At 44.3% G+C, this 23,685-nt stretch overlaps 1 protein-coding gene across 1 annotated transcript in view; it reads right to left on the reverse strand.

Moving 5' to 3' along the window:
* Positions 1-21,295, reverse strand: part of TRIM47 (tripartite motif containing 47) — a 44,488-nt gene extending 23,193 nt beyond the window's left edge. The window contains exon 1 of the mRNA XM_073683991.1: positions 20,852-21,295. Coding sequence (XP_073540092.1) covers positions 20,852-21,265 — 414 coding nt within the window. The 5' untranslated portion in view covers positions 21,266-21,295. The remainder of the gene's footprint in view (positions 1-20,851) is intronic.
* Positions 21,296-23,685: the final 2,390 nt, after the last annotated feature.

Genomic DNA, 23,685 nt, shown 5'->3' on the forward strand with positions numbered 1-23,685 from the left:
AAAGGATTAAATACAGGACTCAGCAGACTGAATAACAAATGACCGGATTAGATACACAGCTCAGTGCACTGTATCACACATGACTGGATTAGATAAATGGCTCAGCAGTCTGTATCACACATGACTGGAATAGGCTATGTGCCCACGTTGCATTTATGAAGCAGAAAATTTCTGCTGCATAAATGCAAGTCCTCTCCCGGAAAAACGCATGCGGAATTCCGCACGCGTTTATCGCGCATTTTTCGCGCGTTTATCACGCGTTTTCCACATGCGGAATTGCCTTGCGTTTTTTATGCATTGGACTAAGGCAATTCCGCTTGCGGAAACGCAAAATTAAATGACATGCTGCGGATTTTTGAACGCGGCATAAACGCTGCGGAAAAATCCGCAACATGTGCATAGAACTTGCGGAATCCCATTGGGGACCATGGGGTGCGGATATACATGCGTTTTTCAAGCGTTTACGCTGCGGAAATTCCGCAGCATATACGCTTGAAAAATGCTACGTGGGCACACAGCCTTAGAAACACAGCTCTGACACACCAGCAAATAAAAATGGCAGCCCCCAGCGGCTCAGTTAAGAAGTTATAAAGAAAAAAAATATTACACCATTTCATATTATACAGTAATGAATAAACTTTTTAATATAAAGTCCAAACGTAAAAAAAACATTGTGATACTTTCCCTTTAAAGAGGTACTGTCACTTGCTAAAAATAAAAAATAAGTTAAAAACCTTGTAAAAATCTCTGAGTTCCGCTGATGCTGAAGATATTTTAGGTTTTGTTTCTTCTGGATCATGATATGTTGAATCTCTGCTTTTCAGTCAATGCTGTACCATTAATATCCGCAGACCACATGGCCACTATGGGGCCCGTGAGTCTGGGGGGCCCTGTGCCAGCGCCGAGTACCCCTCCCCCCCGTCCCCAAACTTTCAATTTTATCCTGGATGCAGATATAGTTGAAAGCAATGATGGAAGATTGACCCGTCAGCTGACGATCCCTCCTCCATCATTTTCCCTGTGCGTCTGACGTTTCAGCACAGCGGGTGTGATGACATCATTACATCGCTACCACTGGGCCGTGCAGTGCAGACCACATGCTGCAGAGACCGAAGCAGTGGAAGAACCGGAAGAGGTTTTTTTTATCCAATGAGTACTTTGTGGGGGCCATTATACTCTTTGGGGTGCTCTGTGTCTCCCATCATGCTACTTGGGGGGTCATCATACTATTTGGATAGACATGTGGGGGGCATCATACTATTTGAGGGGGTCAATACTGTTTAGAGGGCTGTGTGGGGGCCAATTATACTGTTTGGAGGGATGTGTGAGGTCCATTATATTGTATGGAGGGTTGTGCAGGTACCTTTATACTGTGTGGAGTGTTGTGTGGGGACCATTATACTGTTTGGAGCGCTAGTTGGGGCCATTATAATGTTTGTAGGCTATTTACAATGTGGAGAGTTGTGTGAGGGCCACTATACTGTTTATTACTTTTTAAGGGCTGCAAAGTTGTGGGATATGCTCTTCTGTGACCCCGCCAACTATTTTTTTCATTTTGGAATGGGGGCAATTAGGACTTCTGCAGGGAGTGAGGGGTAAAAATACATGGCCCCAGAGAAACACTTAGTTGCACTACAAGCAGAGATTTCACATACTGCGCTCCTGAAGAAACAAATGTGAATATTTTTTGTAATGGAGTGATGCAGAATAAAAAGGAAAAGAGGAGAATTATGGTAGCTGTAACTCTGTGAATGCAGCAAGCCCATTCATTATGTAGTGTGTGCCTCTTAGTCCTTCATATGGTAATGAACCACCCAGATCCACGCCCATCCTCGTTCCTTGCAGTTCCTTTATTTTTTCCCAAGTGCTGCACTTTTAGTACTGCAGCGGGCCACCTTTAGGCTATGTGCCCACGATGCAGATTTTAAGCAGAAATTTCCGGAGCGTTTTTTCCTCTCCCTGGCAGAAAAAACGCATGCATGGAGAAGTGTTTTTTTAAGCGTTTTTACAAGCGTTTATGCATGCGTTTTTTCAAGCGCTTTTCCAAGCGATTTTGAGCATCACTTGGAAAAGGGCTTGACAAGTTGGTCACACAATATAAATCCATGCAACTGGCATGGATTTATATTGTGTGACCAAGATTTCTGCTTAAAATACTGCACCTATAGTAAAAAAAAAAAAAATTATAAAGTAAAAAATAAAAAAATATATTCATACGTACCTCTCCAGCGGCCCCCGGTCTGTTCCAGGCGGCGTCCTCTCTCCTCGGCAGCCCGCGGTGTTCTGCCCGGACCTGCGGTGATATCATTTAGTTAGCTGATGGTCACGTGACCATCACCTGACCGCTGACGTCAGCGATCGCGTGACCATTATCTGACTAAATGACGTCACCTCAGGTCCTGGCAGAACACCGCAGATGCCGCATGGAGCAGACCGGGGGCTGCCGGAGAGGTGTGTATGAATATTTTTTTTATTTTTTACTTTAAATTCTTTTTTAACTTGCAGGTACCATGGTACCTGGGTAGGATGAGAGTCTCCTTTTCTCCAGACCCGGGTACCATCCGCGCATTGAACCGCATAACATGTGCATGTAACGGAGCTCAGGGTGCCAGTCATGGGCGAGCATCGCTTCTTTGACACCCCGGGCCACTACAGGAAATAAGTGTACTGTGTGGCTGCATGTGCAACGATGCTTTGAGATCTGAGATCTCCACAATCCCTGTTAATGCGCTGGGTGCAGAACTGTCCCGTTTAACCCTCTCAGTCAAGAAGCCAAACCAGCTGTTATAAACAGTGTTCTTTTTATGAACAGTCAAACAGGTGAACTTAGAGTAACAGGTTATGCATTCTTCATCACTTGCCACACAGTACTCAGGCTCCATCCTCAGAGTTACAGTCTGCACTTTGATTCTGGCAACAGGTAAGGTACAGTAGTGAGAAGAGGTCTTAAATGCCTGCATTTTCTTAGGGGTAGAGTCATACGGGTCCACGTGTCGCTATGCCCTGATCCCGTGTCCTTGCTTATATCAGTCCCAGCGGCCACTCATAGAGACGTGCTCCCTGTTTCAGTACCCACAGCAGGGCGATGCCTTGTCCCAGGTCCCTTTTTCACTGGACAGTACGCTTCAGTACCCAGAGTAGGACGCTATCTCATCCCAAGGTCCCCTTTCTCGTTGGACAGTACGTTTCCTGGACTTCTAAGCTTTTCTGCAGGTTTCCCCACTTGCCTGTGTCGTCCTGCTGCCTCTGTAACTAGATCCTTGTCCTCATGAGCCTTGTAGTTCCACACCAGGAACAATCTGTCTTTCCTCTTTCTCTTACTTTTTCTAGACTGACTAAAAATTGATCCCTTTTCTCAGAATCCACAAAACTCCCTCCCACTATGGGCTGTACTTCTAATTAACCCTCAATCTGTCTTTGTGACTGATGTCTGTATCTGGGCAGATTTCACCTACACTCTATACCAAAGTGAAATGAAAGAGAGTGACATCTTGTGACCTCCGGTCAACACTGCACCCCATAGGGAAATAAGCATTAAATACATAGCAGTAACATGCATGTACAATACATTCAACCAACAGAAATATCAGAGGAGTGAGATGCCATCCTCACCACCCTTACATCCCCCCATACTTTAATTATGGTCGTCCTTGACCATACGGGACCTAAAAGCAAGGGTTAATACAAAATCAAACATTTTAACACATTCAGACTGAAGTCTTCCTCAGATGTCTTCTCCTCACTGGACATCCGGCCCTTCTCGGTTAAGGGCCCTGGAACAACCGACACAGACCATTACTTCATCAGCACTGGTCCTTCTTGGTAAGGACCCCGGAACAAAGTGTCCATGTCCATACAGAGGCCCATGGGCCCACCCAGTAGCAGCCCTTCCTATCCAAGGGCACAGTCCTGAAAGTTCCTGACCTGTCATCAAGGTGTCCGTCACACCTCCCCCCAACAACAGTTCTTAGGACCAGGGTCTCAGTCCTTTCACCATACATAACTTCCTATGTGACAAACACACAGTCCCTTGGGGGGACAATGTCCTTTTATGGGATTGGGTACAGTCCTCAACAAAGGGTGTACAACCCTCTTGCCGCTGCAATGTCCTCCAATCCCGTAAGGGGGCAAAACAAACAACTTGAGCCATCCGTGGCTACTACAGGCCCAACCAGCCTCGAGGGTATCTCGAACAGTCCCTCTTATTCTTTTTTAGGAAAAAAAACACACACAGGCCTTCTAGCCATGAAGGCATCAACAGTCCTTCCAAGGATAACAAAGGGAGGAGCCTTAAACTTAGTTTCCTGAGACTCGACTGATCTTCAGCCTTTAACCCCTTAATAACATCTGACGTACTAATACGCGTCTGTGCCCTGGGACTTAAGAGCCAGACCCGTATTAGTACGTCATCGCGATCGCGCGCGCACACAGGCTGTGCGGGCGCGATCGCCACCGGGTGTCAGCTGATTGTCACAGCTGACACCCGGTACTATGTGCAGGGAGCGGTCCTGCACCGCTCCCAGCACATTAACCCCTCCGATGCTGCAATCGAAGTCGATCGCGGCATTGCGGGGGCAAGGGGAGGTGATCGCCGATACTCACCTCCTCTTCCGGCTTCCAGCGCAGTCTGCAAAGGCTTCCCGGGTGTTGCCATGACGACCCGATGTCGTCATGACAACATCCGGGTCACCAGACAGCAGGAAGATTGTTTGGACATGCGCAGTGCATCTCCAAACAATCTTCACACTGTGCACCGCTGATAGCCTGCATGGCATAGGGATGGTGCTGCATTCCTGTGCCATGCAGGCGATCAGAGAAAAAAAAGTGAAAGTCCCAGAGTGGGACAAAGTAATAAAGTGTATAAACTGTCTGAAAGTGGAAAAAAAAAAAAAAAAAAAAAATTGCAAAAATATTAAAAAAAAAATAAAAAAAATAATCCACCAAAAATAAAAATATAATGTACCCATCAATAAATATTATTATAAAAAAAAACAAAAAAAAAACAATAAAAGTACACATATTTGGTATCGCCGCGTCCGGAACAACCTGACCTATAAAACTGTCCCACTAGTTAACCCCTTCAGTGAACATGGTAAAAAAAAAAAAAAAAAAAAAAACGAAGCAAAAAACAATGCTTTATCACCATACCGCCAAACAAAAAGTGGAATAATAAGCGATCAAAAAGACGCATATAAATAAAAATGGTACCGCTGAAAACGTCATCTCGTCCCGCAAAAAACAAGCCGCCATACAACTCCATCAGCCGAAAAATAAAAAAGTTATAGCTCTCAGAATAAAGCGATGCTAAAAAATATTTTTTTCTATAAAATAGCTTTTATTGTGTATAAGCGCCAAAACATAGAAAAATGATACAAATGTGGTACCGCTGTAAACGTACTGACCCGAAGAATAAAGCTACCTTATCAATTTTACCACACGCGGAACAGAATTAAAAAAAAACAATTCCTGAATTGTTGGTTTTTGTTTATTCTGCTTCCCAAAAATCGGAATAGAAAGCGATCAAAAAATGTCACGTGCCTGAAAATGGTACCAATAACAACGTCAAGTCATCCCGCAAAAAACGAGCCATCACATGACTGTCTGCCAAAATCTGGAAAAATTATAGCTCTCAAAATATGGCGATGCAAAAACTAGATTTTACAAAAAATGCGTCTTTTAGTGTGTGACAGCTGTCAGTCATAAAAACCCCATATGATTCTGGCATTGCTGTAATCACACCGACCTGAAGAATAAAGTTGTCTAATCACTTATACCGCACAAGGAACGGCGTCAAAAATAAACTCTTGGGTTAGTATTGGGCTAGGGTTAGGGCTGGGTTTGGGGCTAGGGTTGTGCTGGGGCTAGGGTTGTGCTATGGTTAGGGTTGTGCTATGGTTAGGGCTGGGGTTGGGATTTTTTTCAAAAGTAAGAAAAAAAGATGACGATATGGCGACTAGTGTTGAGCGCAAGTGCTCGCTACTTGAGTTTGCATCGGGTGCTCTGGTATGCATTGAGTATCATGGGTATTTGAGTGACATGCTCGAGTCTCTGCCCCATATGCTTCGCGGCCAAAAAAACTTTACGGGGATTGCCTGCCATGCACGAGCGATCCCCGCATGGTTTTTTTTGGGTGTCTAATAACCGTGAAACATGCGGAGCAGGGACTCGAGCATGTCACTCGAGCACACGCTGTACATGGTGCATACCTGAGTACCCGATGCAAACTCAAGTAGCGAGCACTTGCGCTCAAGAATAATGACAACTTATTCAATATGATGACCTAATGTAAACAAATTCTGTGCCGTACCTCTGGGTTCAAAATGTTCACTATACACCTTAATAAAATCCTTGAGGGGTACAGTTTCCAAAATGGGGACACTTGTGGGGGAGCTCCACTGTTTAGGCACATCACGGGCTCTCCAAACGCGACATGGTGTCCGCTAACGAATTGAATGGAAAATCGGCTCAAATTGTTAGCGGACGCCATGTTGCGTTTGGAGAGCCCCTGTGTGCCCAAACATTGGAGCTCCCCCACAAGTGACCCCATTTTGGAAACTAGACCCCCGAAGGCACCTATCTAGATGCATAGTGAGCACTTGGAACCCCCAGGTGCTTCACAAATTGATTCGTAAAAATGAAAAAGTGAAAAAAAAAACACTTTTTCATTTTTATGAATCAATTTGTGAAGCATCTGGGGTTCCAAGTGCTCACTATGAATCTAGATAGGTGCCTTGGGGGGTCTAGTTTCCAAAATGGGGTCACTTGTGGGGGAGCTCCAATGTTTGGGCACACAGGGACTCTCCAAATGCAACATGATATCCGCTAACAAATTGTCGGCTCAAATTGTTAGCGGACACCATGTTGCGTTTGGAGAGCCCCTGTGTGCCCAAACTTTGGAGCTCCCCCACAAGTGACCCCATTTTGGAAACTAGACCCCCCAAGGCACCTATCTAGATTCATAGTGAGCACTTGGAACCCCAGGTGCTTCACAAATTGATTCATAAAAATGAAAAAGTGTTGTTTTTTTTTCACTTTTTCATTTTTACGAATCAATTTGTGAAGCACCTGGGGGTTCCAAGTGCTCACTATGCATCTAGATAGGTGCCTTGGGGGGTCTAGTTTCCAAAATGGGGTCACTTGTGGGGGAGCTCTAAAGTTTGGGCACACAGGGGCTCTCCAAACGCAACATGGTGTCCGCTAACAATTTGAGCCGACATTTTGCTAGCGGATATCATGTTGCATTTGGAGAGTCCCTGTGTGCCCAAACATTGGAGCTCCCCCACAAAGTGACCCCATTTTGGAAACTAGACCCCCCAAGGCACCTATCCAGATTCATAGTGAGCACTTGGAACCCCAGGTGCTTCACAAATTGATTCATAAAAATGAAAAAGTGTTTTTTTTTTTCACTTTTTCATTTTTACAAATCAATTTGTGAAGCACCTGGGGGTTCCAAGTGCTCACTATGCATCTAGAAAGGTGCCTTCGGGGGTCTAGTTTCCAAAATGGGGTCACTTGTGGGGGAGCTTCAAAGTTTGGGCACAGAGGGGCTCTCCAAACGCAACGTGGTGTCCGCTAACAATTTGAGCCGATTTTCCATTCAATTTGTTAGCGGATACCATGTTGCATTTGGAGAGTCCCTGTGTGCCCAAACATTGGAGCTCCCCCACAAGTGACCCCATTTTGGAAACTAGACCCCCCAAGGCACCTATCTAGATGCATAGTGAGCACTTGGAACCCACAGGTGCTTCACAAATTGATTCGTAAAAATGAAAAAGTGTTTTTTTTTTCACTTTTTAATTTTTACGAATCAATTTGTGAAGCACCTGGGGGTTCCAAGTGCTCACTATGCATCTAGAAAGGTGCCTTGGGGGGTCTAGTTTCCAAAATGGGGTCACTTGTGGGGGAGCTCCAAAGTTTGGGCACACAGGGGCTCTCCAAACACAACATGGCGTCCGCTAATTATTCAAGCAAATTTTACAATCAAAAAGTCAAATGGCGCTCCTTCCCTTCCGTGCCCTGCCGTGCGCCCTAACAGTGTTTTTTCCCCAAATATTGGGTATCTGCGTGCCCAGGGGAAATTGCACAACAAATTTTGGGGTCCATTTTTTCTTGATACCCCTGTGAAAATAAAAAAAATTGGGTCTAAAGTAACATTTTTGTGAAAAAAGTTAAATGTTCATTTTTTTCTTCCACATTCAAAAAATTCCTGTGAAGCACCTGAAGGGTTTATAAAGTTCTTGAATGTGGTTTTGAGCACCTTGAGGGGTGCAGTTTTTAGAATGGTGTCACTTTTGGGTATTTTCTGTCAAAAAGACCTCTCAAAGTGACTTCAAATGTGATGTGGTCCCTAAAAAAATGGTTTTGTAAATTTTGTTGGAAAAATGAGAAATCGCTGGTCAACTTGTAACCCTTATAGCTCCCTAACAAAAAAAAATTTTGGTTCCAAAATTGTGCTGATGTAAAGTAGACATGTGGGAAATGTTATTTATTAACTCTTTTGTGTGACATATCTCTCTGATTTCAGGGCTTAAAAATTCAAATTTTGAAAATTGCAAAATTTTCAAAATTTTCGCCAAATTTCCGTTTTTTTCACAAATAAACGCAAGTGATATCGAAGAAATTTTTCCACAATCATGAAGTACAATATGTCACGAAAAAACAATATCAGAATCAGGGGGATCCGTTGAAGCGTTCCAGAGTAATTACCTCATAAAGTGACAGTGGTCAGAATTGTAAAAATTGGCCTGGTCATTAACGTGCAAACCACCCTCGGGGCTTAAGGGGTTAAATAGGGGTTCCTCGGAACTCGACCCCTCAAAATAGCCTGCTGGACAAATCGAGTAACTGCAACTCCCCAGAGGTCACCTTGGTCACTGCTCAGGTGTCTGGTGGAATTTCTCTATCTTCTTCCAGGCTTCTCTCAGGCAAAGTCAAACCACTTCCAGACGAAGTCATCACTGGAACGACCTGCATATCTGCAGCAGGTTCCCGTAGTGAAGTCAAAGCCAAAAATCCTTCCCGGAGCTCCTCAATCAACCTCATCCCCTCGGCATACCACTGTTCAATTCTTCTGAGGAATTCACCACAGCTCCTTTGGGTTGACAACTGAGCACAATGCAATAGTTGCTGGCTTGCGTCCGGCCTTACTGGACGGGATGGAGCTGAGGCTTGCATAACTTCTGTAGCGGGCTCCGTTTCTTCTTGGTACTCTGGAGGGATCACACACTCTCTGGTCCCCCGAGCGATGTACATTAACTGTCTTCCTTCAGGCTGAACCACAATAATTGGTGATGGTGGCATCTCCGGAACTTCTTGATCATGGTAATCAGGGCCCCAGGGCAGGCAAAAGACTCCAAACCCCCGCCAGTACTCGTCCACTGCATACGGGTCCTCATATTGGCTCTCACTGTTCATGGACTCTACCTCCTCATCATCACCACCAATGCTCATTCGCCATGCAGACTGTGCTCTTGCCTCGCGGTCATTGTGTGCCATCACGACTACTGTTTTCCCCAGCTCCTCTCTCTCCAGAAGCTGCAGGGCAAATGGCGCCGGCCTCTCACTCACCGTACGTTTCCGGTGGACCTTGGCATGCCTTTTCCTGGACCGGACTTCAGACACGTCTGCTGCATCACACTTCACTCCCTGCAACTCTGCTTTCGGCCACGCCTTCTGCATTTGCCATCTTCCACCCGATGGGCAGCGCCTTGCACTGCGCCGTGCCCTCCTTAGGTATTCACCTCCTACTCTGGGCTGGATCCTAGCTGCAGGGCACATCCTTCTTCTGGCCGACACCCTTGGGGGCTGGACACATTTTCGCGCTGTCAGGCGCCATCCACGCCCATGATAGGCGATCTTTCTTCTTCTCTTCACCGCTGCCGTTGCCATCTTGAAGTCCATGCTTCTGGCCGCCATCTTGGGCCGCATGTCTTCAGGCGCCCTCTCATCTGCGTCACGGGTCTTCTCTACCCCACTCTCTTCATACGAGGAACTCGCATCCCGCCGACTACGCCAAATGTAACGGAGCTCAGGGTGGCAGTCATGGGCGAGTATCGCTTCTTTGACAACCCGGCCCGCTACAGGAAATAAGTGTACTGTGTGGCTGCATGTGCAACGATGCTTTGAGATCTGAGATCTCCACAATCCCTGTTAATGCGCTGGGTGCAGAACTGTCCCGTTTAACCCTCTCAGTCAAGAAGCCAAACCAGCTGTTATAAACAGTGTTCTTTTTATGCACAGTCATACAGGTGAACTTAGAGTAACAGGTTATGCATTCTTCATCACTTGCCTCAGGCTCCATTCTCAGAGTTAGTCTGCAACAGGTGCGGCACAGTAGTGAGGAGAGGTCTTAATGCCTGCATTTTCTTAGGGGTAGAGTCATACGGGTCCACGTGTGTCGCTATGCCCTGATCCCATGTCCTTGCTTATGTCAGTCCCAGGGGTCGCTCATAGAGACGTGCTCCCTGTTTCAGTACCCACAGCTGGGCGATGCCTTGTCCCAAGGTCCCTTTCTCGCTGGACAGTACGCTTCAGTACCCACAGCAGGACGCTAACTCATCCCAAGGTCCCTTTTCTCTGTGGACAGTACGCTCAGTACCCACAGCAGGACGCTATCTCATCCCAAGGTCCCCTTTCTCGCTGGACAGTACGTTTCCTGGACTTCTAAGCTTTGCTCCTGCAGGTTTCCCCACTTGCCTGTGTCGTCCTCCTGCCTCTAGATCCTTGTCCTCATGAGCCTTGTAGTTCCACACCAGGAACAATCTGTCTTTCCTCTTTCTCTTACTTTTCTAGACTGACTAAAAATGGATCCCTTCTCTCAGAATCCATAAAACTCCCTCCCACTATGGGCTGTACTTCTAAGTAACCCTCAAACTGTCTTTGTGCCTGATGTCTGTATCTGGGCAGATTTCACCTACACTCTATACCAGAGTGAAAAGAAAGAGAGTGACATCTTGTGGCCTCCGGTCAACACTGCAGCCCATAGGGAAATAACCATTAAATACATAGCAGTAACATGCATGTAAAATACATTCAACCAACAGAAATATCAGAGGAGTGAGATGCCATCCTCACCACCCTTACACGCATGTATACATGCAGATGTTATGCAATGTTATGCGGTTCAATGCAAGTCAATGGCGGTGATTTCGCAGCAAAATCGCACAATAAATGGTTGTGCTGCGGATTTTTCCGCAAAGATAATCCACAGCGGAAATTTCCGCAGCATGTGCACAGCACATGCGGATTATCATTGGGGAACATGGCAGACATCTTAACAAGTGATTTTAATGCGTTTCCGTGGCGGAAATACCACCTCGAAAAACATATTAAATCCGAATCGTGGGCACACAGAATGCTATTAACCTGCAGATTAACCACGTATCTTCAGTTTAATAGTGTTATTGGACCTGACTGGTTCTCGTTAAGGTGCGGTTTTCCAGTAGTGGACAGCAAACTTTAAGTAGCACAGTGGTGGTTGAACATGCACATCTCAGCTCCATTTAAGGGCAGGTGTAGATGAGCGTATTTTCGGTCGGAGTGCGATCCTACAAAACATCAGATCGCACCCAAGCCAATGTTGTGCTTTTGGGCCGTGCACATGCTTGATTTTTTCCTTGGACAGTGTCTGTTCAAGGGAAAAAATCGCTGTCTGCCTGAGTTTGATCCAATAGTCGGATCACATTTGACCATGCAAGTCAATGAGTGCATGAAAAACATCACACTACACTCAGATGACATCTAAGTGCAGTCCCATTTCTGTGGCCTCATAGAATGGAGAAGATGGAGAAATTTTATTCTCCAATTTCTCCTCATCCAAGAGAATCGGAGCATGCTATGTTCACACTCTGATCAGAGTTTGATGAGAGTGTCATTTGTCTAATCGACCCGATTCTCTTGGATGAGAAAATCTGTGACCATCTGCACCTGCTCTGGCTGTAGCGCTCTGCTCGCAGGGCTCCAAAGCCATGAATTTGTGATCGCTGGGGGTCCTAATGATCAGACTCCCAGTGATGAGCAAGTTAGGATATGGGATAGTTTGGTTGGGTTTTTGGGGGGAATAACCCTTTGAGTTCCATGCGCAGGGCTTAATATTTAGTTCACATTTGATCGTTCTTACGCTTACAATAGTCACTTTGTGTCAGTATATGAAGGTTTTTAAATTTTTACAAGAAGCTAAAATCATAAGCCAATACTTAGGCACCATTATTTTTGAATTGAAAGCTTGATTTAAAGGCATTTTTATGTTTCTAACAAATTCTTTATTCTTTATTTTTACTCTAGGTTTTTCAGTACTCGTTACTTTTCTGTTTGCTCGACAATGTGGCTGTGGTGGTTCTCATTAACCAGATGTTTTTGGCCAATTAATTATTTAAGACTTTTCAAAATGTCACCAAATGTTTGCTCAATTTTTCTCCAATACCCTAATAGAGCGCAAAATCTATAAATATATAATAAATATATATTATATATAAATATATATACACATACACACACATACATACATATATGTATATATGTATATAGTGTAGTTAAAGACATGTGAAAGCTTAATGAAAAGGTTTGTTTGACATTTTACTCAAAATTGGTGCAAAGAAGCAACAAATCTTTTAATTTGCGCCCAGCGCATGAAACATTGTACAACATTTTGATTAATTTGGTGCAAAATCCACCAGCGCAAGACGACAGACGAAAGAAAACTACGACTTAAAAAAGACACAATGAATCGGGGCTATCATAAAAATGATGTGATGACATATTAACGTGCAAGTAAACAATTACATCCCCCAATATCCTGGATCTAAACTCAATTCATTGTGTACACCTATTACTGGAAGAAGATCTTGTACCTTAGAGTGGAATTGCCATTTCTTCCAGGTAAATATTTTTCTCTTCTATTTCTGCTCATCCTGAGGAAGTGGTTCAAAGACCTTGACTTATTTATATAACCCTGGGAAAACTCACATGGTACAAACTGCAAATACTGTACTAACGTAGGACTCTGGTTTGTAAACTTCATCATGTCACTGGAATGGATCAACGAGAACCTATCATCTGAATTTTATACCCCAAACTAATGGCATGTACAGTATATAAAGGAGCTTTAATGCTGAGTAAATCTTTACATTTCTTCGAGAAATCAGTTTTGCTGTTTTAGAGAAATCCATAGTAGAAATTGTCTGCTAATTTCCATGTGCAATGGGCGGACATTGCACTTACAGCTCACTTACAGGATTCACAAGTCTGCAGTCACACAGAGTGACAGCAGACTTGTCATTGTAGACTGGAGAATCCCCTTAACCCCTTCACAACCTTGCGATTTTTCTACTTTTGCGTTTTCAAAAAAAGTGTAATTCCACAATTATTTTTAGGGTTTTTTATTTACCATGTTCACAAAATGCTAAAACTGACCTGCCATTAGGAAAATTCAAAGTTTGTAAGATAAAAAAATGGCACCATTTTCCGAGACCCGTAGCATCTCCATTTTTCGGGATCTAGGGCTGGGTGATGGCTTATTTTTTGTGCACTGAGCTGATGTTTTTATTGATACCATTTTGGGGTAGATACAATGTTTTTATCGCCTGTTATTGCATTTTATTGCAATGTTGCGGCAACCAAAGAACGTAATTCTAGCGTTTTGATTTTTTTTCTCTTTACGCCATTTACCGATCGGATTAATTGTTTTTATATTTTGATAGATCGGACATTTCTGAAGGCAGCATTACCAAATATGCGTATTTTTTTTTTATTGTTTTATTTTGAAACGGGTAAAAGGGGGGTGATTTGAACTTTTTATATTTTTTTGTTAATTTTTTTTAAATTTTTTGTTCTATTTTTTACTTGCTTCAATAGTCCCCTAAGGAGAGTTGGAGCTGCGATCTTCCGATCGCTTGTGCTACACATGTGTGTAGCAGAAATCATCATCTTCTATGAACCCCGGCCACGGGCTGGCATTCATAGGAGATCTGCAATGACAAGCACAGGGGTCTTCTGCAGACTCCCGGCTGTCAGGACAACCCATCGGCCCCCGCGTTCATGTGATGGGCGCCAATGAGCGCATTGACCTTCTTATACAATTATGGCTGTAACTGCTTCAAATCTTAAGCCACCCCCCATAGACATTAGACTACATTCAGCAGAACTGGCCAAAGGCTCTGAACAGATAATTGTAATGGGTGTTAAGGATCCAGCATGTCCGATTTAAGATTGTCGATCCTTTGAGCGTGTCTTGTGACGTGCATCCGGTTTGTTCTAGTTAAATGCTGCTGCCAAAGATTGACAGCGGCATTTAACATGTCAAAAGCTGTGGGTGGATCGCGATTCCACCCACGGCTGTTAGAAGGAACAAGACAGCTGATCAAATCAGCTGTCATGTGCCGGATAAGATGCACCAGAGCCCGCATCAAAGGCAGGGACACCACCCATAACGACATTAAAGAGGTTGTCCGTTCCAGAATGACAAGTTTGTAGTCACGCTGTATTCCAAGTTATGCGTGGAAAGTAGTTGCCAAATACCTGAAAACTGAAGGTGTTCAGAGCATGGGATCCAAATTTTAAAGTACAATTCTGTTGTTGGATAGCAACATTCTAAAAAACTCATATTGCTTACAAAGAGAGACTTTTTGATAGCCTTTCTGCAGCAATATTTTTTCTGGCGGCCAGGCAAATAAATGAAGCTAGTTTGTGTTACTGAGTAGTGAATCTGAGTAGTTTGTCAGTTGGTAAAAGTATAAAGGGAAAGATTTGACCGCTTATCAGCAGGAAGCACAAAAAGATTGAATACAGAGCTATACCATATTGATCCGACAACATCCCTCCCCCCCTATCTTTATATCTTAGATCAGTGATGGCGAACCTTTTAGAGACCAAGTGCCCAAACTGCAATCCAAAACCCACTTATTTATCGCCAAGTGCCAACACGGCAAATTAACCCAAATACTGAGGTTTTGGTTTAGAAAAAACAACTGATACAGAGAGCAGGCAAGGAGAGCATAGAGCAGCCACAGGAAGGAGCAGGGGTATGAGACTGCAGAAATAAAGAATGTGCTCACCCCCATCTGGGTATATGCTCCCAGCCTTGTATATATGCTGCCTTCCCCCAGTCCATGTATATATGCTGCCTTCCCCCAATCCTTGTATATACGCTGCCTTCCCCCAATCCATGTATATATGCTGCCTTCCCCCAATCCATGTATATATGGCTGCCTTCCCCCAATCCGTGTATATATGCTGCCTTCCCCCAATCCATGTATATATGCTGCCTTCCACCAGTCCATGTATATATGCTGCCTTCCCCCAATCCATGTATATATGCTGCCTTCCCCCAATCCATGTATATATGCTGCCTTCCCCCAATCCATGTATATATGCTGCCTTCCCCCAATCCATGTATATATGGCTGCCTTCCCTCAATCCATGTATATATGCTGCCTTCCCCCAATCCATGTATATATGCTGCCTTCCCCCAATCCATGTATATATGCTGCCTTCCCCCAATCCGTGTATATATGCTGCCTTCCCCCAATCCATGTATATATGCTGCCTTCCACCAGTCCATGTATATATGCTGCCTTCCCCCAATCCATGGATATATGCTGCCTTCCCCCAATCCATGTATATATGCTGCCTTCCCCCAATCCATGTATATATGGCTGCCTTCCCTCAATCCATGTATATATGCTGACTTCCCCCAACCCATGTATATATGCTGCCTTCCCCCAGTCCATGTATATATGCTCCCCCCCAATCCAACACTCCTACTCACCTTCCTTCCTCTCCCATGTGGCGTCCTCTCCTGTACTGGCAGCTGACTCCAGCGTCCTAGCGACCGGGGGCACATGCCATGCGCCCAGTCGTGTGTACGCTGACGTCAGCTGCTGGCCTCTGATTGGCCAGCAGCGTGTATTGCAATGCACAGGCCTGGCAAGTTTGTGCGCTGCAATACACTTCAGCTAGATGTGTGTCCGAAAACACACATCTAGCTGAAGTAAGGGCTGGCGTCGGTGGACTCCGAGTACTCACCCACCGGGTCCTGTCTAGGTCCACGAGCGCTAGTGCTGCAGCGATAGCACGCGTGCCCACCGGGAGGGCTCTGCGTGTCCCCTCTGGATCGCATGCCATAAGTTCGCCAGCACTGTCTTAGATTATCAAGGATATAACCTCAGAGGTGTATCTACAAGTGCTTTTCACTAAATTAGAATATCCTCAAAAAGTTAATTTATTTCAGTTCTTCAATACAAAAAGTGAAACTCATATATTATATAGAGTCATTACAAACAGAGTGATCTATTTCAAGTGTTTATTTCTGTTAATGTTGATGATTATGGCTTACAGCCAATGAAAACACAAAAGTCATTATCTCAGTAAATTAGAATACTTTATACCAACAGCTTGAAAAATGTTTTTACAGTCCGAAATGTTGGCCTACTGAAATGTATGTTCAGTAAATGCACTCAATACTTGGCCGGGGCTCCTTTTGCATCAATTACTGCATCAATGCAGCGTGGCATTGAGGCGATCAGTCTGTGGCACTGCTGAGGTGTTATGGAAGCCCAGGTTGCTTTGATAGCAGCCTTCAGATCGTCTGCATTGTTGGGTCTGGTGTCTCTCCTCTTCCTCTTGACTATACCGGATAGATTCTCTATGGGGTTAAGGTCAGGCGAGTTTGCTGGCCAATCAAGCACAGTGATACTGTTGTTTTTAAACCAGGTATTGGTACTTTTGGCAGTGTAGACAGGTGCCAAGTCCTTGCTGGAGAATGAAATTTCCATCTCCAAAAAGCTTATCTGCAGAGGGAAGCATGAAGTGCTCTAAAATGTCCTGCTAGACGGCGGCGCTGACTTTGGTCTTGATAAAACACAGTGGACCTACGCCAGCAGATGACATGGCTCCCCAAACCATCACTGATTGTGGAAACCTCACACTAGACCTCAAGCAGCTTGGATTGTGGCCTCTCCACTCTTCCTCCAGACTCTGGGACCTTGATTTTAAAATGAAATGCAAAATTTACTTTCATCTGAAAACAACACCTTGGACCACTGAGCAACAGTCCAGGTCTTTTTCTCCTTGGCCCTGGTAAGATGCTTCTGGGGTTGTCTATTGGTCATGAGTGGCTTGACACAAGGAATGTGACACTTGTAGCCCATGTCCTGGATACGTCTGTGTGTGGTGGCTCTTGAAGCAATGACTCCAGCAGCAGTCCACGCCTTGTGAATCTCCCCCAAATTTTTGAATGGCCTTTTCTTAACAATCCTTTCAAGGCTGTGGTTATCCCGGTTACTTGTGCACCTTTTCCTACCACACTTTTTCCTTCCACTCAACTTTCCATTAATATGCTTGGATACAGCACACTGTGAGCTGCTTTAGCAATGACCTTTTGTGGCTCACCCTGCTTGTGGAGTGTGTCAATGACTGCCTTCTGGACATCTGTCAAGTCAGCAGTCTTCCCCATGATTGTGGAGCCTACTGAAACAGACTAAGGGACCTTTTTAAACGCATCGGAAGCCTTTGCAGGTGTTTTTTGTTAATTATTCTAATTTACTGAGATAATGAATTTTGTGTTCTCATCGGCTGTAAGTTATAATCATCAACATTAACAGAAATAAACACTTGAAATAGATCACTATGTTTGTAATGACTCTATATAATATGAGTTTCACTTTTTGTATGAAGAACTGAAATAAATTAGCTTTTTGATGATATTGTAATTTAGCGAGAAGCACTAGGTGACCGCAGGCTTCTGAATTCTCACAGCACATGCACTGCACACTTTTAGGAATCTCCCTTGCCGTGGCAAGAGTGGACGGTTATGTGAGCACAAGTATTAGATTTGTATACTTCTAGCCACATTCCGACTAGACGTGTCCGACCTCGCTCAATTCATTTTCATTGAGTGAGGCCACGCATGTCTAGTCGGCATGTGAACGCATGTATGTAAATTGCTGGCACCAGAGAATGCTGACAGCGTGCAGTGTGCACTGTTAGAATTCAGCCGTTTGCAGTCACATAGAATGACTGCAGACTCATCACAAACGTGGACATCTTTAATGCTCCTAACATAAATAAAAATATAAAAATATCAGCATCACAAAAAACATTTATATCCAGGTACCTTATAGATGACGTCGTCTCTGGAGTCGTTCTCTTTCTTTTCTTCTTCATCTTGTCCAGACTCCATGATGAGTTTTCACATCCACAGCCTGTTTCAGCAGACTTCCATCTTCTCTGGTCTTCTGCAGCACATTCCCACACAATCCCCTTAAAGATAGCAGTGTCATTATAATGCTCCTGAATAAAAATATCTGACCTACGCTGAGCCCCTGAATATATAATTGCCCCTCACTATATTACCTGCACAAAATTTGACTCCCACACTGTGCCTCTTATGATACATGCCATCCACACTGCCCGTTCCTTTCCATACTGGGCCCCCTCTTCATATTATCCACTCACACTGTGTCCCCCTATAGGGCCCAGTCTCTATACTGTGCCCCCTCATCCCACTCACCCTCCTTAGCATACTGTCCCCTCCTGGCTGTGACCTTACACTGTCCCCTATGCTACCAGAAACCCACACAGACACAGTCTCTATTCTGTGCCCACTCACACTTTTCTTCCCTCATACTGTCTCCTCACACTATTCCCCTCAATAGTCTCCTTACACATTTTCCCCTACCTCCTCATATTTCCTCCTCACACATCTCCCCAACTCCCCATACTGTGTCCGCACACATTCCATCACCCTCGCTCCCCATACTGAGTCCACACACATCCCATCACCCTTGCTCCCCATACTGAGTCTGCACACATCCCATCACCCTCGCTCCCCATACTGAGTCCACACACATCCCATCACCCTTGCTCCCCATACTGAGTCCGCACACATCCCATCACCCTCGCTCCCCATACTGAGTCCACACACATCCCATCACCCTTGCTCCCCATACTGAGTCCGCACACATCCCATCACCCTCGCTCCCCATACTGAGTCCACACACATCCCATCACCCTTGCTCCCCATACTGAGTCCGCACACATCCCATCACCCTTGCTCCCCATACTGAGTCCGCACACATCCCATCACCCTCGCTCCTCATACTGTGTCTGCACACATTTTTCCCCTCGCTTCCCGTAATGTGTCTGCACCCACCCTCCCACTTGCTCCCCAAAGATTAAATCTCCCCCTCCACACTGAATAACCCCCCCCACCATACTGAATAAACTTCCCCTCCACACTGAATAAATCCCTCCACCATACTGAATAAATAGCCCCCTCCACACTGAATAAAAAGCCCCCCTGCGCCCTGAATAATTCCCCCCTCCACACTGAATAAATAGACCACCTGCACACTAAATAAATATCCCGCCTGCACACTAAATAACCCCCTCCACACTGAATAAAGAGCCTCCCTTGCACACTAACTAAATAGCCCCCCTTGCACACTAAATAAAAAGCCCCCTGCACCCTGAATAAATAGCCCCCCTTGCACACTGAATAAAAAGCCCCCCTGCACCCTGAATAAATAGCCCCCCCATGCTGAATCTTTGGTATCTTCAGCTCCATAGCCACAGGAGCACTTACCACTGATGGTCTTCTCTCTTCTGGGCGCCGGCGAGTGACGTCAGCTGCGCGATCACAGGATCTGATCATGCTACTGATCGCTCTAAGCCGACTGTCAGAGCTTCAATTCTACTTCCATCTGAAAGACGCAAGTACAATTGAACGCTGGGAGCCGGCGGAGCACCTTCTGTGAGTCGGCTGTCAAATTGACAGCATGCCCAGAGAACGGTCGAATCCTGGGCTGGAGAGGGCGGCAGAATGCAGCCACTGGGGGAGATACCTCGGACCGCCGCATTAGGCGGCCCGACTGCGCCCCCCCCCCCGATACGTCTCTGTATAGCGGTATGTTTACATGTGCCATTTTTGCTGAGTATTTTATGCAGCATATTTGGTGTTTAAAATACATAGCATTTTACAGTACCCACATAACCAGACTTCTGGAATCTCATACACAAGCTGCATCTTTTTTCTGTGCGAATTTTAAGCTTTGCTGCATTTTTGCCAAGGTGAAGCATATTAATTCTTTCAGCGTATCTGCAGCATCTTTAAATGAATGGGTGAAAAATGCAAGTAAAACTGATACAAAAAAGCAAGTAAAAATTCAACAAAAATACATGTATGCAAAGTGTGAACATACCCTTAGCGTGTTAAATGGTTTCCTCCTGTTGAAAACGACACTATTTCAGGTTGTGTGCACACAGCGTGTTTTAGACACCAGCACTGTCGCCAAGTTTTCCCAGGTAATGCCGCTTAAGGAAAACACCGGGGACATTTTCCTAAGTGGCTTTGCCTTGCGGTGGCTACATCGCCGATGTCTTTCACTCTTCATATGTGAACAGCCTCAGTATTGTTTAACATTTCCCCAGAGTGGGTTTCCTTCTTGGCAATTAAGTGTTAATGCCTAAAAACTTGATAAAACTGTTTGAAACTTTAAAAAAATAAAATAAAATTACTTTTATCTGTAAGGCTCAAGTGTATGCACTAACATCTTCTCCAATATGAGCACCTGTTATTACAGATATGACTAGCAAATAGCCAAGGGTGGTCCCTGGACTATGGTTCCCTAGTATGGAGCCACGCAGCTTCTGTGGAGATCTTCCTCCGAGAAGCAATGGGAAAAATATTCTACTTCTTTTTTTTTTTTTTTGCTTGATTGGTGCTGAATCTGACAGTATAAAAACTTACATGACTTTGTATGAAATCAGAAGCATAAGGTGGACCTTCACCTTTATGGCAGCTCCATCACAATACTGTATCATACCCATTACTGAGGTGACCATTGGAAGTACATACCTGAGCGCTGGGGGCTTCATCACCCTCACTTACAATGGGTAATTCAAAGTTGTTGCTGCTTTCAGTTTCAAGAACAGCATCTGGCATTTCTTCTTGGCACTGATTTCTCAGTGGTATGCCAATGCTCCTGGCATGACTGCTGAAGGCATTGAAATCATTAGACCCTTGAAGGCTGGAGAAATCATCCACCATTTGGGCAAGAATACTGTTCTTGCAAAGTCTTGGCGAGGAGTCTGGTCGAAACGAGGACCGACACTGTGGACAGGAGCTGGGCATTCCTTGCAGTGACCAACACTGTGTAATGCATGTCAAGCAGAAGGTGTGCCCACAAGGAATAGTGACTGGTTCTCGAAACAGGTCCAGGCAGACAGGGCAATATAAATATTCAGAGCAGAGAAAGGCAACAGTGGCCATGTTACACTATGTGAGGACACAACACTGGAGAGGGTCGGAAGTTCTGGGACAATGGGAGGATATAGCTTTTTTTCTTTACTCCTCCTCCTATACAGCAAACAGTTATAGAGATATGGCCAGAGACATCTGTGTTACCATGTATAGACCATACAAGTAACCCTTCAGTTAGTCGTTTCTCTAGATTATCCTGAGTTTGCTGGAATATGAGTAAAGTTTTATTCACTGGCAATAAAATAAAATATTTTTCACACCACTATCATCTTCCCATTTTTCGGTGTTTACACTACCTACAACATCTCCTGTTCTATATATGGAGCCATATGCTGAGAGTCAGGATGAATCACTATTCTGTTATGGTAGTCGTTAGACTAATGTGGATACATCTGTAAAATATAACTACAGAAGCATGGTGCTGCATATACATATATAGCAACGGAAAAAATCCACAAACCTATGGGGAATTCCGTGACAGAATAACCTAAGGCTATGTGCCCACGATGCAGAAAATTTCTGCAGCGTTCCTGCATGCTCTTGGCAGTAAAAACGCTTGCGGATTTTACACGCATTTTTGCAGCATTTTCACATGCGGATTTGACTTGCGTTTTTCAAATGCATTGTGACCTCAAATCCGCATGCAGAAATGCACAAATAATGGACATGCTGCGGATTTTTCCGCAAGGAAAATCCACTGCGGAAAATTCCGCAGCATGTGCACAGAATATGCAGATTTTCATTGGGGATCATGGGGCAAGCGTTTTGCAAGCGTTTACGCTGCGGAAATTCCGCATCAAAAACACTTGAAAAACGCATAGTGAGCACACAGCCTAATAGAGAGCATCTGTCTTGTACATGCAGATCTATTTTTTCCTGGCATGTTTTAGAGCAGAAGGCGCTAAACAGATTAATATCTACTGTAGTTTGATGGAAAAGTTTCATAATACTTTGTACAAGCATGAGTCAAAAATTTTACACACTCCGATTATATTAAAACTTCTGTTGGCCGAACTGTCTCATCAGCGCTTTCCATACATGGTCTCTGTTTCCCCAGTCACTGCTCTGCAGGTTTGACTGTGTTACATCAGTTCACTTGTGATCACAGTGTGAGAAACAATGGCTACCGAACTTGTGATTTACACAAAAGAAGAGTAGTGATGCATTTTCTGTGATCTGAATGTGTGTCTGGTAAGGAGCAGATATATCATTGGTGCAACCTGTGCGGCCGCACAGGGGCCCAAGAAGTAAGGGGGCAAATTTTTAACTCCAAAGCAGGTGCAATTTTGCATTTTTAGGAGTTCTTGGGCTGCAAAGGATCCTATTCTGTCTTTGTCCACCAGTGTGTCTGGTGCACATATTTATCAAAGACTTAGTGCACAGAATGGAAGAAGGGTTTTTTTGCGAAGGAGCTTACATGAAAGGATAGAGACTTTCAAGAAAGCCATGAAGAAGAAGCCACGTCAACGTCTGATGACAACCTTGAGCTTGCACATGGACTCATTTTGTTGGACGACAATATTTGGTCCAATGAAAGAAACCCTAAGAGGACAAAGATTCATGTCTAATGAGGAGGTGAAGACTGCCGTGCATTCATGGCACGCAACTCCACCTATAATATTTTTTAATAAGGGAATACAAAAGCTTAATGGCAGATGAACATAGAGTATTGAAAAGCAGGGAGATTATGTAGAAAAATTATATTGTTGTCTTTTTGAGAAAGTTGAATAAAATAAATTCTAAAGCGAGAATAGGAATGATTTTTGAACGACCCTCAATTTGTTTAATTCCCTACTTTTTGATGCTTAGGAGTCCAGTGGGCGGTCCTACTTAATTATTGAAAGCTGTCACACAAGGAAGTCTGTCAATTACTGAAAAGAACCAACCTGTTGCCGCCTAAACCTTGAAAGATCAAGGAATTATTATCTGAGTTATATTGTAATCTCCTCTGCAAAACGACAAGTATATATTGATTTATTAAGCACCTCCTTCTCTTTAACTGTTTTCCTCCTGGAGATAAGAGATAAGGCATTATGTTTAAAGAGGTGGAAACTTTGGCCCCAATGTAATGAAAGCATTTTTTATCAAAATTATGGAATGAAAACCTTTGAGATGTCACAAAATTTTAATGCAGTACGAGGCTGCATTAGAATTTTGTGACTTTTGGTGATCTGATGCCATTTTTTCCCAGCTTTGATATAGTAGGCGGTGCTGTGGTAGGACGGGAGCGTGGCAACCACATCTCATTAAATTTATGACGAGCCGTGATGTATCTTACTCCACTCCCAGACTGGAGTAAGGTGTGTAGCGAGGCACAAGCCTTCTCATGAATAATGAGTGTCTGACTTCAGTATGTTTCCTCATGAAGACCGCCATTTTTCATAGTGCTTTTATTTTTATTTTAACAAATGGGTTGAGGACATGATTTT

This window comes from Phyllobates terribilis, unplaced genomic scaffold (assembly GCF_046119375.1).
Source record: "Phyllobates terribilis strain yellow unplaced genomic scaffold, ASM4611937v1 Scaffold_5__5_contigs__length_657084704, whole genome shotgun sequence".
Lineage (NCBI taxonomy): Eukaryota > Metazoa > Chordata > Amphibia > Anura > Dendrobatidae > Phyllobates > Phyllobates terribilis.